Raw genomic sequence first — 20572 nt, forward strand, 5'->3', positions numbered from 1 at the left:
CTATTATGATCTGCTGAGAAGCGATGCGTAGAGTTTGGCGAGAGGTGCCCATACTTAGCTGTTGTTTGTGCGTGTAGAGGCCAGCAGGAGTGTTTTCTCGTAAGTGTAGCCTACCCTGCTGTGTTTAATCACGCTCCGAGGGACCCGCGGACAGTGAGATTATTCACGTGAAACTGAATAAACATCGTTTTGACCCTGTGATTTCAAAGACCGGAGAAGTTGCTCAGAGTTTATCTTGAATGTGTGAAGCATTGTTTGTTTTTCATTCACGGAGCGTCCTGAGAATTTGGGAACATTTGGCTAAATTATTTAGGCTGAGATGTTTCAACTGATATAGGGCCATTTATATCTAAAGAGATCTAAATATATTTAAAAATGTAAATGTCAATCAGAAAAAAGGGGAGGAAAAAAATCGATTCGATATAAATAGCCTAAATAATTTAGAAGAAACAGTTTAATATGTTTCCATTGAATATAGGCTACTATTTATTCCCTTGCACTTGGTTTAGGGTTATTAATTTAATTAATTAATTAAAAATAACGGTGTTCGTTCTAACAGAAATGTTCTAATGGAAAAGTCACGTTTACTTCTTCACCAAGGCACTTTGATATCTCAATATCTCATCTGCTTTGGTTATTTTTAAGATAGTTCAGGAAATCGCCGTTTCCTTGCTTTCCCGTTGGGATGACTTCTTGAATTGTGTTAGCTCGTCCTATTGTTTGCTTTTGTTTGGTAGTGTGGGAGCATTTTCAGAAACAGACTACTGTTGCATACAGTAAATAATTTATTACCCTGGAGCTCTTGTGGGCTAAGTAGTGCTTGAAAAACAATTATAAGATTGCCTCTTTAATGCACTCGCAGTTTAGGGTTTATATTGACAAAAAAATGAGTTTATGTAGCACAATAACCAATGTGTAATCTAGCCTAGACAGACAACTATAGACGTCATAATCAGGTAATTGGTCTTTGATGTAAGACGTTAATAAACTGCTCCATTAATGTACAGCAATCATTCAGTCTGTGTATTCAGCAGATGTAGTGTGTTCATTTTCGCTTCAGCAATAACAGTAAATAGGCATTTACGCTGATTTGATTTGTCTTCACAGGAAAGTGTGGATGCTTTTGTTTTCACACAGTGTTTTTTTTCACACTTGCGTCCTAATTTAGTTTTTAGGCTGCTTCCTTAAGACTGGACATGGCGAAAATACACTTCATTCATTTGTTTATTTCTCCAGAACTTAGTAGTAGATAAACAGTCTGTATATAATGCAATAATATAATGTAGTAAAACATATAGGCCTATTAAATATTTGTATGACGTTTTTGTATTACTTATTTTATGACTGTTTATACTTATAATAGTTTATTCTCTTTATTTAACTTCAATTATTTTATATTTCAATTAGGCCTATTTTATTTAAATTGGTGCTTCTGTGGTGCACTGCAAGTAAAGCTGAACTACATGAACTTTTACTGGGTTATATAATAGTAATGTCTAGGCTATATCATCATATACCCTTAATTAAATTAAAAATTGTATATTTTTTCGGCGTAAAATACAAAAATAGTGTTAATTGTTGTAATGGACCTGTTATTTAATGCATACACACATTTAACATGAGTCAAATGTAGTTTCTAACGCATTGAGTTGGTTCAGTTGAGTTGCCCGCTAGTGGGCGCTGTTGACTGCTAAATGAATCCCTCACGCATTCAGCAGTCTCTGTTGACCTCAACCTAAATAAATGCCTTTATTTTAAGATTATTGGTCATATGGGAATTGAAATCGACCTTTGTGCATGCCTTGGAACACGACAATAACACTACAAGTAATTATTTAAATAAAATATGATATCATAAAATATAATAAAGAAAATAGTAATACTAGCCTAATGATTAGTATGCATGAACAGTAGGTTCTACATTATGTACTTATTAGTCCAGTTTTTCTGTGTAGTTATTGTAACATCAACGATTATACACACTGTACCACAAGTTCTCTTTGAAATACAGAAATGTCATTAATCCTTACGAACTGAATTCTGGGTTGGCGACCTGAAGTCCGATATATTCTCTCATAGCTCGACCAGTCGCCCGGCGACCGTTTGATTGACAGGTTTCTCTCCACTGCTACCTGTCCAATGAGAGAGCAGGTGGGAGGAGTCAGCGAAAAACTCGCTCTGACAAATATACCGCGTTGTAGACGCTTGCAGCTACTTGAAGTACAGACTCGCGGAGAGAACCGAGCATCCCGCAATTCACGCGCACAGCATTTCAATCCGGACCCGCAGGGCTCGAGCCGCAGCTGTTCTCTGCTCTTGTGCGGGTTCCACGGCGACCCATGAGAACTTTCATTTGACTCCATCGTTTCATTTTATTTTCATTCACTAGTCATTCTTATTTTTTGTTTCATCTAATAGGCTGCAATTAATTCATTTTTACTCATCTTTTCCAAACTGCCTCATTCGTTTTTTTGGGGGGGAACTCACCTAATTTGCCTGCCTGAACGGAATACCTCGCATTTGGAATTGGTGACTTTACCTGCTTGCCTTTTTTATCCACACCGGGGGGATTTAACTTCCATGTCTCCACGGACATCCAGCACTTCGGCGGCGACTACACGGGTCGCCTTCCGGTGAGGAATGTACGTGCTCCCCTCCACTCAGTCGTATATTTTACCGAATGAGAGACTGCCTGCTGTCCGCGGTGCTGCTTTCCCTCATCTCGAGCAGGACTAATAGGGGAGTAGCTCTTCCCATCGGGATGTTTCACTTCTAATCGGGCTCCTATTTAGCTTCTTTTTTTTCTTTTACTTTTTTTTCCTGGTTATTGAGTTTGGATTTTCACAAACAGCACTCCCACAAGACGCTTTCTATATTTTTCAAATTATAAATTCCCGCGAAACGGATTTTGACCGTAACGGTCGTAACGGACCATGGGCGACTCTCTGTGGAGATATTATTTTGGATTTTTAGTCATCGCGTGCAAGGTGAACCTGTCCCGCGCGCTCATCCTGGACTCCATATACTGGAACACGACGAATACCAAGTAAGTGCTGGCAAAGCTCCATCACATCTTACTCACTCTCACTCCCTCAGAGCAACAACGTTCAGACCCTGAAAGTGGGTGATGCTGGTCAAATCACGTTCAGTAAAACAGATTAAATGGCTTTGTACGGTGTTAAAACGTTCATTCTGTACTGTAAATGAAAATTAATAGCAGGTGATGTGGATTGTCGAGCTGAGGCGAGTGACGCGTTGTTTCCACTCAGGGGTTTAGAGCATTGATAAAAAAAATAAATACATAAAAAGAAACCGAGTCGCATTTCACAGTACGCCTACTCAATAATTCCTCGTGCTAACTTGTTATTTTGAGGCAGAACAGAACAAATAATAATAGTTTTGAATGGCCCCACAGGACTTCAGTTCACAACTCTTCAGAGGATTTTTGCCCCCAGTAATCGGAGTTGTTTCATGACACAAAATTATTTTGACAAAACAATTAAGGGAAATCACAGGAGAGTAATTTCATGTTTATATAGAGAAATATTCTCGTTGATTTTACAAATGTTGCTTATTTCCAACTTTGGCGTAATGTTTTATTGAACTGCATAGGCCTCAAGTCCTTTAACGTTGGCTACCTCAGAAAATGTGTGGCTACCAATCATCAGACAGAAAATCAAACATTCAAACCGTTTTCAGCAAATGATCCGTTTAATTTGGTTTCTTTTGGTCGTGATATAGACTTATTTATTTTTTCTATGATTATTTTTTTTCATCTAATTTTAGATGCGATGAAGCATTTTTTAGAGCAATCGCGTGTATAAATCTCTAAAAATCTTCTCTTGAAGGAAGGGTTTCTCCTAAAAGGTAAAAATAGTTCTCTCTCTCTCTCTCTCTCTCTCTCTCTCTCTCTCTTTCTCAGTGACTGTGAATATGAGCGCACGCGTAGCACATCGACGTTGAATCGTGTATTAAAACATCGAAACATCAAGTAAGGCTGAAAGGAAGGCGTCTCGAGCGCTTCGTAGATGAACTCCACACTCGTTCAGTAATTCACCCTTCGCTCTCGGCCCGTTTGTATAGAGAAAGACTTCCCTCTTTTACCCCTGGCCTGCATGTATAGGGCAAGAGACAGCATGGGTAGACCGCAGAACAGGTGTCCCGTGTTGATAATTATGGTCTTTAGTAGCCTACACACAGGTAAAAGAGCGGCTGTAAGTCATCTGACAGTGTTGCAAGCGTTAAGTACGTTAATGAACAAGAGTGTAATTGATCTAAAAGGATTTGCTCTGAACAGGATTTAGCTGGGATTGAGTTGTTTAGAGGATCTTCGATATTGTACTATTGAGCGTTATTTATTTGTTTGATTATTTGTCTGTTAAAAAGCGAAGTAAATTATTATTAATAATAATGATAAATCCAAATTTAGCTGGTTCTAAATTCTCTTGAGAGAGAAAAAAGATTAGTACGGATGCATGATGAAAAAATAGGCGACTGTCTGTCGCTTTATTTGTAGGAAATTCTGCCGTGAGTGGACAGATATGTATGTGTGTGTGTGTGTGTGTGTGTGTGTGTGTGTGTGTATATATATATATATATATATATATATATATATATTGAGGATGACATGAAGTGATGAAAAGTCATTGAAAAGTTGTGGCCGTCTCTTATAGTAAATTCAAATTTTTATAACTTCAATTAAATATTTATATTTCCCCAAATATTGAATTCAGTCCTCTTGAGTAAAATTATTTTAATTCAAAGATTAGTACTTGGAATAAAAATGGTAAACTAATGATTTCTTAAATATTCAAATTTGAAGAATCATAGAAATTCTTTGGTCAAAAAGTGTGGGAGTAGTTTAGATTCCTCACAGTTTAGCGTTTATGTTTGTGGGTGATTACAAATCTAGTGTAGTTTTGTTTTTGTGGAGTAGTTTGTAATTGTAATTACAAATTATTTTAGTTCATTAAATTTGTATATATAACCTATACTGAATGTGAAGTGTCACCACCATGTCGATAACTATTGTGACATCTTCATTGATAGAGACCCAGAGCGACCATGAAGTGACCTCCAGCGGCGTCTCTCTCTATTGTGCGTGTCACTGTAAATATGCAGGCCTCATTCTCCCCAGGAAAGCCGGCGTTCCACGGAGTTATTCACTGCACACATTCCTGCTGTTCTGTTGGGGCAGTTCAGTGTATAGTTCTTTGTGGCACAGGACTAAATGGTGATGGCACTGATAGCATTGTATGCGTTGGCTGTTTTTTTAACCATGTGACAAGATAAACAGAGCAAAACGTTATGACATGCCAGGAATCTTGTTACATTCAAGTATATTTGCATGCTTTCTTTCTTTCTTTCTTTCTTTCTTTCTTTCTTTCTTTCTTTCTTTCTTTCTTTCTTTCTTTCTTAATTTCTTTCTTAATTTCTTTCCTACTTGCCTTTTTGCTTTTTGGCTTGTTTTCTTTCCTTTGGCATTAAATGATTTCATGATATGATTCATGAATTCATTTTTCAATAATAGATGAACTGAGGAGACCCTGACTCCCGTCTTGTTTCGACTCCAGTTTCGTTTTAGAAACACAAATACCCAATAAACACAAAGTACAACTTACTATCTGAAGATTAGAGAGAAATCCTATATGTATAATGCTTGTGAGTACCAAGCAGCGCTATGGGACATGCCTTTATCTAAAGTATCAGTGCTGCATAATGGGAGAACTGTGCTTAATATCCATACTCTACTCCCTATGGCCTTCTGTACATGAGACAACCGTCACCAACTCCCACAATACACAATCACTGAGCGAGTGTGTGTGATAGCTGGGTTTTTTTCCCTCCCATTGCAAAAAATGTGTGTCAATCTAGTGTGCAGACCTTTTAACCCCTTCACTGCTTTACCTCTGATCTATCAGTGTAAAGATTCCTTATTCCTCTCTCACTTCTCTCTCCCTCTTTCTTGTTCCTTCTGGTAATCCATTTTGTCAGAGGTGGAGAAACAAAAGCAGCCTGCTCTACACGTTTTCAGTCAAAGGAGGTTCCCCCTTCTCTTCATTAGGAGATTACATTGCTTAGCAGGGTTCTGATGGGGGCACATCCATGGCTTCATACACATGCAGATACAGCATGAATGAACCAGAGGCGAGTGGGCCATGAATAATAACTACCCCTTCCCCCTTTCTGTGTTTAGGGGGCAGAAACTTCATGATAGACTGCTAGCAAAAGGCTGTTATGATTTAGATGCTTATAATTAGTTAATCATTTTCCAAATATGTCGTCATCATATTAACAGATGGGAGGTATTGTTTTGCCGCTGAGATAGCGGGAGGACAAGAAAGGGGTGATGTAATGAGAATAAAAGTTCACTTTTAAATGGCATTTATGTTGCTTTAAAATTTGAGGGGAGAGCAGATGGAGTCTTTCGGGATTATGGATTGAATAGATGAGGAAAACAGGAAAGAATGAAGGGATATAGGCTGACAAAGGGATAAGACGCCTGTCTGGTCGATTTGCCCTCTCACCCAATGCGGGTCTTGGTTGCAAAGCATGATGGAGCGATTAAACCGTGAGATGTCTGTTGATTTCTTTTGTCCCCTGCTTTCTAGCCATGTCTTTCTATTGCCAATGAACCTTCATATTGGTCTGATGATTGAAAGTCAAACAGCTTAAGTTCCCTCTGCCCAAATGTTTCCCTCACCCAGTGCTACCTCAGATCTTCGGGTTAAAGCGCTGTGTTCCTATTGGGGCAGGATTAGGCTACTGCTGTCACTGTGTCATGGCTTGGCCCACACAACTAGAGATTAACACGGGAAAAGAAAGAAAGAGATGAAAAAGCTGATGGACAAAGATCCATATGCAAAAGCACCATTTGAAGAAAGTGAAATATATAAAATAAAAATGTTTATATGGTACCTAAGTTGCCAGGGAGAGTCCTGAAAGTCTTATACTCATCAACAACTTTCTCTTTTCTTTTGCTTTAATGTCTATAAGTTTATTTAAATTACTTAATTTTGAAGTGCTTTTAGAAAGGCTGCCAAAAATGTATATTTCAGTCTGAGCACAAGTGAATGAGTCAGTGGGAAGAAGACAAAGAGAAAACAGATGCCTTATGAGTATAAAGAACATATAACGGGAAAATGTGGATCACAAATGAAATTATGGAGAAACGTCCTTAAGAAGCACAGCCATGTCTCTTTTCCACTCCACCGTTCGCTCTTACACACACCCACTTAATTCCGGCTAAAGCCGAGTTCAGACTGCACAATTTTCAAAGTAGTCGGGTCACTGTTCTTTTCACACTGCATGACTATCTTGGCCAGTATTCAGTCACTACTGTGTTCACACTGCACGATGGATCGGCGACAGAAGGTTTCACACTGCATGACTTTACAATACGAAGAATCGCCGACAACTCTGTCTGGCACGCAAACTACGTTTCACAACCAAACACACGCGAGATGTGACAAGGAAACAATGCATGCAAGACCGGAGTTCTCACGTGAAACTGGGATTATTATTAAAAATGGTATCCCGCAAGAAGCTTGCAGTAAGAATTGCCTGTGTGCTGATTTGCCGCGAAAACAAGAAAAAGAAAAGAAGATTATAGAAAATGGTTGGGCAGACGCAAGGAACAAGGATTGTGTGTTCTTATATCATGCTTGCTGATATTGTGGTCTATAACTCCTCCCCGAACTCCCCGCTGCTCTGTATCTTGCTCTCTCATTGGCTGTCGGTCATCGCATATGTAGTTTTCAGTCAGAACACTTTTCACACAGCATGATTTTGGATTGCCGACAGGTCTAGATATTTAGCATGCCAAATATCTCACGGGCATCGGCGACAAAAACTGGGCTAAAATCGTGCAGTCTGAACGCGGCTTTAATGACTTCTCTGTGTGCAGCTGCAGTCTTGTTAACAGAATGAGCGGTCTGTGTTAAACGTGTGCAAACCTTTATTCTGTCATCCTTTTGTTTTTCACATCCACATGTCCCAGAATATTTATGACCAATGGGAGAATCACCAAGGCTAAGGTTGGGGGTTAAAGTGTGTCTTTTAGACAAGGATTAAGGCTGTTTACAAACATGACTGTGACCTCTGGCTTTATTTGTTCAAATACTTTTACATCCCGCTCCCAACTCAAAACAAAATTTAGACTGTTTTTACAGTGGCTCCTGTAAAATACAGACATGTAAAACACTCTTTTAATAGCAGAATGTGTGCGTATGGGCTGCGGGGTGACCTGTATACCTTGTGGTTTAGGATAATGACTGACTGGGCTGCAACAATGTGTATAGCAACTAGCATGCTACATTTGGACCAAGAATTGTTTTTCATTGGTATTGCTGTAAAACCCCCCTTTTGAAACCTGTATTTTGAAGAGATTCTGTTGCAAATGCAATTTTTTTCTATTTGGGAAAAAAAGGTGGTTTTATAAGTGTGTGTGTGTGCTTTTAAGGTGTGAACATGTTTTACTCTGGGAATTTACTAGTCTAGTCTCACCCTCTTCCTTTGAACAATCCCAAGGCAAATATTTGAACACATCACACACATGCAAGCAAACTGTTCTAGGGTTTTCAAATGAGCTCGCGTAGCGATAAGACATAAGCGAGATAGCAATCCAGTGTTTGTCTAGAGAGGATTTGCGTGGCTAGATCTGTCATGCAGATAGTCCTGACAGCTACCGTGCTGCACGTCAAACACACACACACACACACACACACACACACACACACACACACACACACACACACACACACACACACACACACACACACACACACACACACACAGCAGAGCAGTTTTCCCAGCTACTCCTGTTTTAGTCCCTCGAGGCAGATGGCTGAGAGCGTCGCCTGATGCGAGCTGCTGCACTTTTCCTCCTTATTTCTCATGACATCATTTTTTCTTCACAGCGCTGCTGTTTAAGCACTTGGCATCTGAGAGACTATTTGCCTTTATTTTTTAAGTATGATCCGTGAGTCAACACCTTTGTCTTATTCTAGCTGCTCCATTTTCTTTTCTGGTTTCTCATAAAGGAACTTAAAAACACTCATGCACACAGTTTAGGATCATTTCAGTTACTCTCCTAAGATTTTATGATCCAGCTAGCTCTTTAGAACCTGTTTTATCATTTATAATCACTGCTACGTAATTGATCATCCACTTTTTGTAATTACTGATCAACACTATGCTTCACAATCCAGCATATTTTTGATATTGAGTGAATATGAATATTGTTTATCCTCTATGATGTGTCTCACTCACTCTCTTTCTCTCAAAGGTTCGTGCCAGGACAGGGTCTGGTGCTCTATCCACAGATCGGGGATAAGATGGACATAGTTTGCCCACGCGTGGAGGGCGGCTCTATGGAAGGAGTGGAGTATTATAAACTCTATATGGTTCCTCTGGAACAACTAAAGTCCTGTCAGGTCACAAAGGCAGACACACCTCTACTTAACTGTGTCAAACCGGACCAGGACGTCAAATTCACCCTCAAATTCCAGGAGTTCAGCCCAAACCTGTGGGGCCTGGAGTTCTTCAGGGGGAAAGACTACTACATTATATGTGAGTATGTCAGCGGATTTCTGTAAACCACCCTTGCCACACCGTTCTAGTCAATTATGTTAGCTTGGGATTGTTTATGTGGTTTTGAGTATCGGGAAAGGTTGACGTTAAGGCGTAAACTAAATTAGCAATGTTTTAGTGAGTCATGGTGCAAATAATGACACGTTTATATCGCATTTGCTAGTGTCTGTTTATGTTGGCAGGAATAGTTGTTCAATCCAGAGGTACAGAGAAGGAAGGTTTCTGTTTGTGAGTGGCGTTTGACCACGAACGCATATGAGCACAAACACAAATGTCTTCTTGTATTCACGCTGTATCATTTTGCATGTGTTGAATTGTCACATTTGCGAGAGCAATAACTGCTCACCTGGCCTCAACACAAACACACTTCAGGCTCAAAGCAAGCTGTTTAAACAGCGGGTGATGTGGAAGAGAAATGCAGGGATCTAGCAAATGGAATAAAACACACACACATACAGAGAGTGCTTTGATACACAGCGTCAATCTCATTGCCCAGACCTGAGCCGTTCTCTCGCTCTCCCTCAAAATGAGAGTTCACTTCCAGCATAAAGAGAAAATCCAATTTTGCCGTTCTGGGAAAATTCTCTCCTCCTTTATTTTGCTCTCTCTCAGTTTCTCTTAAGGAACTCTAATTTATGGAAAGAACAGTGAAAGAGAGAAAAAGGAGGTGGAGAAAGAGAAATGAGTTCATTTTGCTGCATTGTAGATGATAATTGCCCTGGTGTACAGCTGGAGTTAAAAAAGTTGAATCCTAATAGCTCAGTTTAATCACTGTCTTTATCAATTGGATCTGCTCAGAAACCAATCAGATGATTTCAATCCCTTATAAATGTGTTCAGGAAGCCAAACATGTGTGTGCACGATTTTTTTCTTTTGGTCAGTAGTATAGATATTTACTTGGTCTTCGCATAAATATGCTAAATGGCTATTTTTGAGCAACATATTTTAATATGTGTTAAAAAATGACATATATTGTTTATTTGGTCACTGTATTTATAATACGGTTCAAAAGGTTGGGCTCATTGTTTTTTTGTTTTTTTTTTACTTTTATGCAAGAAGGACACATTAAACTGATCAAAAGTGACAGAAAAGACCACACTGTTACAAAAACAACAATCTATATATATATAAAATAATGTATTATAAATAATATCCATCACAGTTGTTTTTAACATGAATAATAATGTTTCTTGATCAACAAATAACATATTCGAATAATTTCTGAAGGATCATGTGAAAATTCAGCATTTTCCATTATAGGAATACATTTCATTAAAGTAGAAAATATTTAATTTAAATTGTAACAATATTTCACAATATTGCTGTTTTTGCATTGTTTTGATTTTGCAGCATTCATAAGCATAAGAGACTTCAAAAGCATGAAACAAAAATTACACCCTCTAAACGTTTTCATACATCATGACAGATGTATGTGTATAAACACACTTTGGCTGGTTCAAAATATGTACATGATAAAAGCATGCAGTTGGTCAGCTGGCCTAAAGCTCTCTCACACTGACCCCGGGTCATCGTCCATCTTTATTGCTTTATTTTTGAGCCCTGGTGTGTGTTGGTGTGCGCTGGCTCTTCTATTGTTCACATGCAGCCTGATGCTGCTGACTCTGATATGATTGTGTGTGTGTATATGAGTTTGATGAGATCTGCTCTGACAGACTGCCCTCGAGCTCGGAGCCATGAGAGAGAAACATGATCTAAATATGGCAAGAGAGAGAATTAGAGAGAGCAGGAATGTTTCATAAAAAAAGAATACAATCTGCAGAAAGATGTGATAATCGAATAAAGCACAGACAAACTATGTTCATGTAAATCTTTAAGGTGTGTTCAGTAATTTAGTTCCTTAAGAATAAAATAAGTTAGTGCTTTAAAAGCTGAATGTAACAGGTTTACACTCACATCAGTTTTAATTAGGATGGTGTCTGTAACTGGTTATTCTTTGAGTCAGTCTATTGTCCTAATCTAATACAACAGTACAAAAGTCGTGTGTGTCCTGGGATTGGCAGAAACATTTAGCAGGTATCTGAAGTTGCAGGTTCAGGGAGAGACTCACATTCTTTGAGTTAGTTTTCAGACTTCCTCATACTGACAGATGATGAAAAATTAAAACGATTCCCCTTAGCAACTAGTTATGTAACAGCATGCCATTTCCTGAGGGTGAGCATGTCAGTAGAAGCCAGTGATGATGGGCATTTGTTACTGTTAAGTGAGAAGTAATTTATAACATTAAATCATATATTGAGTTTAAAGTATTTTCTATTTTTATTCAGTTTTTTTATTCTTTTCCTTTACATTTTATTATTTTTTTTCTTCTGTTTTTCTTTTTTTTTTTATGATTTGACAAAATTATAAAAGTTAACAATCATGCTAATTAGGGATGCACCGAAATGAAAATTCTTGGCCAAAGCTGAAACTGAACAAAATGAAACACTGGGCCGAAAGCTGAATACCAAATAAGTTTTTTTCACATTTTTCCCCCATTTTGCCAATTTTTTTTTTTCCATTAAATAGCCAAAATGTGCTTTAAAAAAATTTATTTAACACTGAACACTTTTTTTACATTCTAACAGACAATATACCAATAAAACACAATTTAACTTAAAATTAATAAGTTGGTAAAATTATATTCTTTGGGCCATTTTTGAGACATCCTTCATGAATGCATTTTTTACTGTACAAACAAATGCAACCTTGCTGAGCAGAAGAGACTTCTTTTAAAACATAAGAAAATATAAAAGATCCCAGTCTGAACAATATGTGTGAATGCTATTATAAGTGTATTAATAGAGCTGTTGTAATTTTTATTATTCTTATTATTGTCTATTTTATTTTACAGAACAACTGTAAAATTTCAATAATAACATTTGTTAATGTTGTTGGAGTTCTTGCTTTTTCTCAGCTTTTATTTTGGCAGAAACCCACAGGAAGACCTCAGTGCCACTTTTGGTTTGACAACAGCAGATTTATAATGATTCTGAGACTTTTGTAGCATGTATGATATTGTCAAAAAATTCATACAAATGTTACTAAGCAACTGACGAATAATTTCAGTATAATTTCTGTATAATTTCAGCGCAGATATTCCTTGCGTTTTGGACTTTGAACCATGGCGCCGTGAGCTCATGCAGCGCTGCTAGAATGCATGCAATTTGTTTGTGCATTATAAAACACAACGTTCTGCAGATTATTTACTAATTGTTTTAGGGCATTACACGATTTCAGTCATCATACAGTAACCAGCAACAACCACCCCTTCCACTTTTCATTGAAGACATGAGACGCAGTGCTAAACAGTCTCTCGTTTTCCATGCTTGTGTTGATTTTTGTGTTTTTCTTGGACAATTGTAAATGCTTCAATACTGCCGTCTTGTTTGTTGCATTAGTGCGCACCTCTTTGAGTGTGTCACATCATTGTTTGGTATAATTTATTCAGTCTTTTTGCTTATTCACCAAACACCTGAAGAGCTTTAGTTGCTATTTTCTGCCAAAAAATTCTGGTTGCCAAACATTTGGTGAATCCCTAATGCCAATGACGCTTTGTTGACTTTGAGAGAGAGACATAAAGAGAGAGAAATGTTGTTAGCCTTTGTTCAAAGCCAATGAGGGCATTTCAAAGTGCGTGCCATATCTCATTAGAGTAGATGTACAATGTTTGTATGTGTGTGTATTGTTGTGTGTCAGCTCTAATTATTGGCCTGAGAGCTGTTCACCACTCTGTGACCCTGACGCCATGTTGATCAGGTCAAACTCCACAACAACAGCTACAGCTCATCATCACAACTCACATTCACATTCATGTACCTGTATTGCTAAAGCATTAGTCGAGGTATTAACAGACAAAAATATATTAATTTTTAAATATAATAATAATTAGATTAATGATAATAATTGTTGTTATTATTTTAAAAATAATTTTATGTTTAAATCGAATACTAAGCAAAGATTTCCAAGCATTTAATGCTTGTTGCATGATGTCATTGTCAAGTCCTGTCCCTCTGGTTTCCCTATTGTCATGGCAGGACTTGACATATCTCACAGTCTGTTTGAGCTTGATAGGGTTTCACCAAACAGGTATTGGTGTCAGTATTGGGTTTTTGTGTCCACATGCTGTGCATAGACATATTTATTTAGCTGGGAGCATAACCTAGTCTACTGTTGTTTTTATAAATGACACATATCTATATACAATACATAGTGCAGCAGTACTACTACTAAACTACTGTGTGTTTTCTATTATTGTGGGCACTTTCCTTTGGCATTTATTGTTTTTGTACTGCTCTAATGATTTTTCTTTTTTTTATTCTTTTATCAATGCACAGCATTTTCAGCCTTTTTTAAATTAAAGTATTCCGCCTATTTATTAAACCTTTTTTTATTTTTTTTTATTGAGCCCTCTTGTTGCTCTCCACAATGTAGGTTTCAGGTTTTTACTATCCATTTGGGGAAATGTGGCCTTCACAATGTAGGCCAAACCTGTCCCACACACACATTCTCTTTGCCAGCTGGTCTTTCAGTTCAAAGTCAAACACTCTAATTTAACTTAAACTCATCTATAAAGTGCTTTAAAAGTATCTTTGTATTCTAATCAACTTGTCACTTGTCAACTAAAATTAAATAAACTGTGTGTGTCATGTGATGGTATACTGTTGACCTGGAATGTGATCATCATGTGATTATTGTTTAAGCAATGTGTTTGCTTTAATGTGTGCATTTTTAGGCTCATTTGCCAGATTTATGAAATGAACACACTGAAAGGATCGCAAGCCTTTAAGGAGCTTTACATGTAATGAGCTTGTGTTCTTCTTAACACTAAAAAGCCACAGGTCAAAGAATCAACAGAGAGAGTTAGATGGTGTCATTCTGCAGTCCTTACAAACAAATAAAGAAGAAACACAGAATCAGAAAGATCCATCACATGGCGCATACATAACTCACTCACACTCCATCCACTTCATCAAAGTGGCAGCATTGGAAAACAAAGTGATGACTGGGGAACAGGCGCCTTATAGACTCCAGCATCTCTCCCCTGTCTCTTTCCCTCTCTTGCTCTCGGAATGCAGGCCACATTGTTCTGGACGCTGACCAGACGTTAAGCCCTTGGCAGCTCGTTAGCTTTGTGTTACTGACCCAATAGACCGCAAGCCTGCCGGGCGTGGACACACACACACATGGCATAGCTACATTGTTCGGTTAAAAGACCACATAGGACACGTGGGAGTGGCCAGAGTACTGCTGATAGTTTGTTTAGCAACAGATAACGATGTCAAATGACTTAATTCAGTTCAAATTCATGTTAAAGTCGAATTGCATGTAGAAAACTAGTTTCCCTCACTTCATTTTTTAAGCAAGCTCAACATCTGCTCAAAAAGAAATATTCTTTAATTATTTAGTCTATTTTGTACTCGCTCACTTGTTTTTTGGCAAACATCTGCCGTGGCTAAAGCGTTACACGCTCTTAAACACGCTCCAAAACTCACATTCATTAATAGCACTCTCTCTCTGTGCCTTATTCGCTGAATTATTAACTACCCCTCCTGGTGCTAGAGGCCCTCGCCTCACTTGTAAAACAAAATCAGCTTTTTATTATTCCTTTAATCCTTCTTATTTCCTATTGAGTTATTAAAGAGCAAAGGCACACTTTCTGACCATTTCATCTTTCAACACCATCAAAAACAAAATTTTGGCCTGTGCAAAAAAATAAAATAAAAATACAATTATAATAACAATAAAGGACACAGCTAGGACTACTAAAAGTTTGGTTACATGATTTATGAGGTTTCTGCACAGAGATTTGACTGCATGAATATTCAGTAGTTGTGTTAATGTTGCAGTAACATCATCTAAATAGCTTGTACCTTCTTTGATCAATCTCAGTTATGTATTTGCTTATATAATAGCAACACATGTTGATTGTTTTTGTCATTGTGTTTCAGCTACATCTAATGGAACGATGGAAGGGCTGGATAATCAGGAAGGAGGGGTGTGTAAAACCAAGTCGATGAAAATCATCATGAAGGTTGGACAAAGTGAGTAATCGTTTCGCTGTCATGTGTGTATAGCCCCTTTCACACTGCACGTCGGACCCGGCATATTGCCGGAACATTGCCACGTCGCCTTCTGTTTGAAAGAAAACACGTCCCGGGATTGATTCCGGCATTGGACCCGGGTCAGGGACCTAGTAACATTGCCGGGTTCAACCCGGGACGAGCGCTGTGTGAACAAAAGCCAGATCTAATGCCGTGTCGAAGTGATGACGCGCATTATCGCGCGACTCTTTTACTGGCTGTTTTGAAGGAAGATCAAAGTTCGCGACAAAAAAATATGTGCAAACTGTAATGAAGCAGAGATCAATTAGTTCCTCACTTTCCGCGCTGACGCCGAGATCGTTTGCTTGCTTCAGTGAAAGTATAACGTGCCTAACGTTTTCGACTCGTACATTACACGTCACGCCCTGATGTCACGTGTCGTTACGGGATCTTTACGGGTTGTGTGTGAAAGCACGCACATATCCCAGGTAATCACTGGCAGTGTGAAAGTGCAAAATCTATCGACCAGGGAACAATTGCCGGAACACTTTACCCGTGTATTTGCCAGAATGGCAGTGTGAAAGGGGCTTATGTGGGTGTCTAATAGCGGTTGTACTGTGGGCACCAGGGTGTAAAACAATAGCAAAAGCTCTTCAAACCTGCTGCAGACCCTACACTGTAATTAATGACGGTTATTCATAAATCACCTCACCAGTGAAATCTGTAGTAATTACTGTAGGCCACACCCACCAACACAAGTGACTGAATTTCCGCTCTCACACAAACATACAGACACAAGCTGAAGGTCACTAGATTAATCATGGCTGGTTGTGTTTTAATGATGAACACACAAACACATACACTCTCATGGTCGCTATCAGTCACATGCGCACACTTTTATTTTCGCTGAGCAGCATGAAAGTAATAGCTCTCCACATGAAAATGCATACATATATCAGAGTGATAAATGTGTTTCTTATCTATGTTTTGCAGACCCCTCCGATCCCATTTCCCCCAAAGAATACCCCACCAGTTACACTCCCAAACACCCCGACGAAGTGGGCAAGGAGACCAAATCGAATGAAGTACTTGAAAAGCCTGGTACGTCGCACACTTTATCACCTCACACACCTGTAAAGGGACGCTCACTGATTCATCATTCTCTCTGCTTTTTAATCCCTTTTTTGCTGAGCAAGTACCAGTCCTCTGTTACAAGGATATGCACACTGATTTGTTCTCATAAAATCCTTCTGACAAGTAAATCGTTAATGTGACAGAGCAAGAATGACTTGCTGGAATGCATTAATTGTAGAATTCAGCTTCTTTCCTTCTACGTTGAAGCATATGCACATCAAAGCCATTTGAGTGGAGTTTCTTAGGTACAATAATCCACTTGTAAAACAGTGTGAGTGTTAGCAGCTCATCTGTTCCGCCAGACTCATCTGGGCCACTCCAGACAAACTCACTGGAGTCCAAAGCCGTGCGAGGTCACTTTGTCCTCAGCTTTCCATGAACACAGAGTGTTTCTTAGACATTATCTATCCTAATACACATTTTTGAATTCAAAATGTCTTTCAAAAACTGACGGCTTTCACAAGCACATAACTAATTAATTTAAACCATTAAGATAAAGGCAGTTCTTATTAATTTTTTTTGTTTTTTTTATTCTAAGTTCATGTTATTTCTTCCCTCTTAGATGCATCGCAACAAGGAGAAGAGAAGGGAGATGGAAATAAATCATCCTCAGTCATTGGCTCAGAGGTTGCCCTGTTCGCCTGCATCGCTTCAGCCAGCGTAATTGTCATTATCATCATCATCATGCTAGTATTCCTCCTGCTGAAGTATCGACGACGCCATCGCAAACACTCGCCTCAGCATGCCACCACGCTGTCACTCAGTACATTAGCCACGCCCAAGAGGGGTGGCAGCGGAGGCAACAACAACGGCTCAGAGCCGAGTGACATCATCATCCCGCTTCGGACTGCTGACAGTGTCTTCTGCCCACATTACGAGAAAGTAAGTGGCGATTATGGACACCCCGTTTACATCGTACAAGAAATGCCGCCGCAAAGCCCAGCAAACATCTACTATAAAGTGTGAAAATGGACACGCTTCTTTTGGACGTTTTAACTCCAACCCCCCACATGCCCCTTGAAGAAACCCCCGTGGGCGGAATCGATGCCTGGGCTCACCCTCGTTCTGCCCGCTCTTATTTTTTTTGTTGTTCTTTATTTTACAATATTGCTGATTATTACTCTCAGTATAGATGTTGCTGATGGTGGAGAGACTCTCCTGATTTGCTGCTCTTGCACCTGCAAAAACGAAACAAACACATAGAAAATGACAAAAAAGAAAACAGAAACCCTCCGGGAGATTGACGTGCACTACAACGGATACTGTAGCATGTGTACGAGGGAGTGTGTGTGAATCAGACGAGCGGGGGAGAGGGGGTTTGAGGGGGTGGCCGTGAGAAGAGAGGTCAAGACAATGAATCTTTCCTCTTTTTTTCCACTACATCATCTCCCTTAAAGACACAACTCACGGAGATGGAGAAGAGAAGTGACGTGACTGTACCACACAACAAGAACTATGAACTATGATTGGCTGATCCGTCTCAGAACAGGAAGTGAATACAGCCTATTGGCCAGAGCTACAGGAAGTGGATTTATCGAGGAAGCAGGAAGCTCTCCGGAGCCTACTGTTGGACAATTGAATGGACATCATCTGTTTTTGCACGTTCACTCGTACTATTTTCATTTACATTAGCTCTCCTCATTTGTTCACCACTACAAAATGACTCACAATGTTTACTTGAAGTCTTTTTGTACGGTCTTGCGTCTCACATGCATTTCTTTTTGTCATTCCCTGTGCAGTCCACTTGCAGATTCATTTGGTAGAAGACATAGAGATCATTTTGTGCTGGTTTATGTGCCGTTCAGTAGTATGGAAGACACATACACACATTTCATTTCATATACGTCTGCTGCCAGGGCTGGAGAAATGAGACAAACAGAGAAAGAAGGAAGGAAAGAACGTCGATATTTGGTACAGTTGTTGTCCTGTTGCCTGCTGGGAAGGTGGAGGACCCACATGAACACTTTAGCAGCACTTTGAAAGCCTCACCACCTTTCCCATGTGGCGTACAAACTCAAGAAAACACATTAAGACAGAGATCGCAGAGAGCAAATTACTCAAGATGTAATAGCAAAATCTGTCATTTTTGACACGAAATGGCCACCTTCCCCAGGCATGTCGCTGCAAAAGTTACTGTTATTCTAGTATTTCTGCCATCACACACTCACACACGCACATTCTCGTTCACCAGTGGCCTGTGCAGATTGTGAAAAAGAGGAACTGGTGCTCTACGTTTTTGTTCAAAAGCACAGGGACATCAAGATATAATTGTTTAGTGTTAAATTAAACAAAAGATTTAATTAGCATTTCTTCATAGATTTGTTTAGCTGTAGATGAAAACGGCCAGAAAGACTCCAAGTAGACTTTATTTATGATACCATACAGACAGGTTGGTGTGAAACAGCAAGAATATGAATAATTTATGGCGAATCTGCACATTATGCAAGCTTCAAATTTTCCTATTCGTTGACAGATATTTCTCCATCTTGCTGTTAGCTTTTTCCATCGATCCCCTACATGAATAGCTGCCTTTTGACGACATACACACACACATACCCGCACAAAAAGCACATGCGCTCATGGCCAGGGAAGGGGCGGATTTGGAAGGAGCCCTCAGGGAAAACAGCATGTTGGGTTTTAAAATAGCCAAAAGGAATGAGAGGGAAGGGCCAGAAACGGACCAAAGGAAAGGCACGTCTAACAGAGTCCTGACTAAACCAACTTCTCCAGCCTGCCTGTCTCTGTTGATGAAGCTCAGATGTGCTCTGGGTCGAAATTAGGCCCCTTAATCTGGAAGGAAAGCAGTAGACGTGGGTTAGTGAGCATACCAGATGAGAACGAGCGCAGACTAAATGTAGTAAATTGCATGAAATGGGATCTTTCAAGCTCCAATTGTGGGAGGTCTCCGGTGGGGAAAAAACACATTATGATTGATGGAGGTCACAAGTGGAGTTTTAGAGAGGAAGTCGCCAAGCAGAGGCCAGAGTATCCCGCAACCCGCAGCTCCCAGAGGATTTTGTAACCCTTTATGTGTGTGTCGTCATTCGTGCGAAACCCTTCGTGAGCAATGCCAGCCTGCAGACAGTTATCTTCATTTGTTTCTTACATTGAAATCAAAATCGTTCACCAAAGGTGGACTTTGAGAGTTGAACATGTCCACAAACTGACTGGATTGCCATAGTCGCACATCAACTGTTCATCCATTTTGTTTTCACTTGTTCATGGAGGTTCTTGAATCTCACTGAGAAGCCAAGCCTTGTGTGATCTGAGCTTTGTGCCTCTGTAAGAGGCCACAAAATCTGCAAATATGCAATTTTTATTTATTTTTATAACAATTGAGAAAAGAAGATGATATACGTTCACCTATGGAAAAGTGTTCTTAACCACTGAAAATTAAATGAAATAATACAGCATACAAAAACGCTACAACCCGGTGTGTTATTATTATTATTTTATTTTTTACTTTGTGCTGTAGGTTGGAGGTAAACTGTGAAACATGAACACACACAAATGCATATTGAAGACTGAGCAGTTGTTTGAAACTTTAGAAGACACACATGCCACAAAAACTACAAACATATTGCTGTTCGGTTGCTGTCCCACATGGGCTAAATATGACAATCTCCTTAGTTTCTTTGAATCCGAAGACACTGTCCTGGCAAGCAGGTTGCAAATGTTCCCATTGCATTTTAGGAGCGGTAGGACTTAACTAGTAGCGTAAGATGTTGCACCGATGTGGATGGAAGGTTTGCGAAACGCTGTGAGAAGTGTCTTCGGGCCACTGTAAAATGCCTTGCTTGTATGGT

At 39.3% G+C, this 20572-nt stretch overlaps 1 protein-coding gene across 1 annotated transcript; it reads left to right on the top strand.

Annotated features, from left to right (window-relative positions):
• The first annotated feature begins 2193 nt into the window (after nt 1-2193).
• On the top strand, nt 2194-19305 carry LOC132152946 (ephrin-B2a-like). Its single transcript, XM_059561966.1, has 5 exons — nt 2194-3046; nt 9287-9570; nt 15540-15632; nt 16626-16733; nt 17329-19305. Exons 1-5 carry the CDS (start codon nt 2934-2936, stop codon nt 17730-17732), a joined length of 1002 nt encoding a protein of 333 aa, XP_059417949.1. The 5' UTR covers nt 2194-2933; the 3' UTR covers nt 17733-19305.
• Nucleotides 19306-20572: the final 1267 nt, after the last annotated feature.

The sequence above is a fragment of the Carassius carassius genome, chromosome 11 (genome assembly GCF_963082965.1).
Source record: "Carassius carassius chromosome 11, fCarCar2.1, whole genome shotgun sequence".
In the NCBI taxonomy this organism is placed as follows: Eukaryota; Metazoa; Chordata; class Actinopteri; order Cypriniformes; family Cyprinidae; genus Carassius; species Carassius carassius.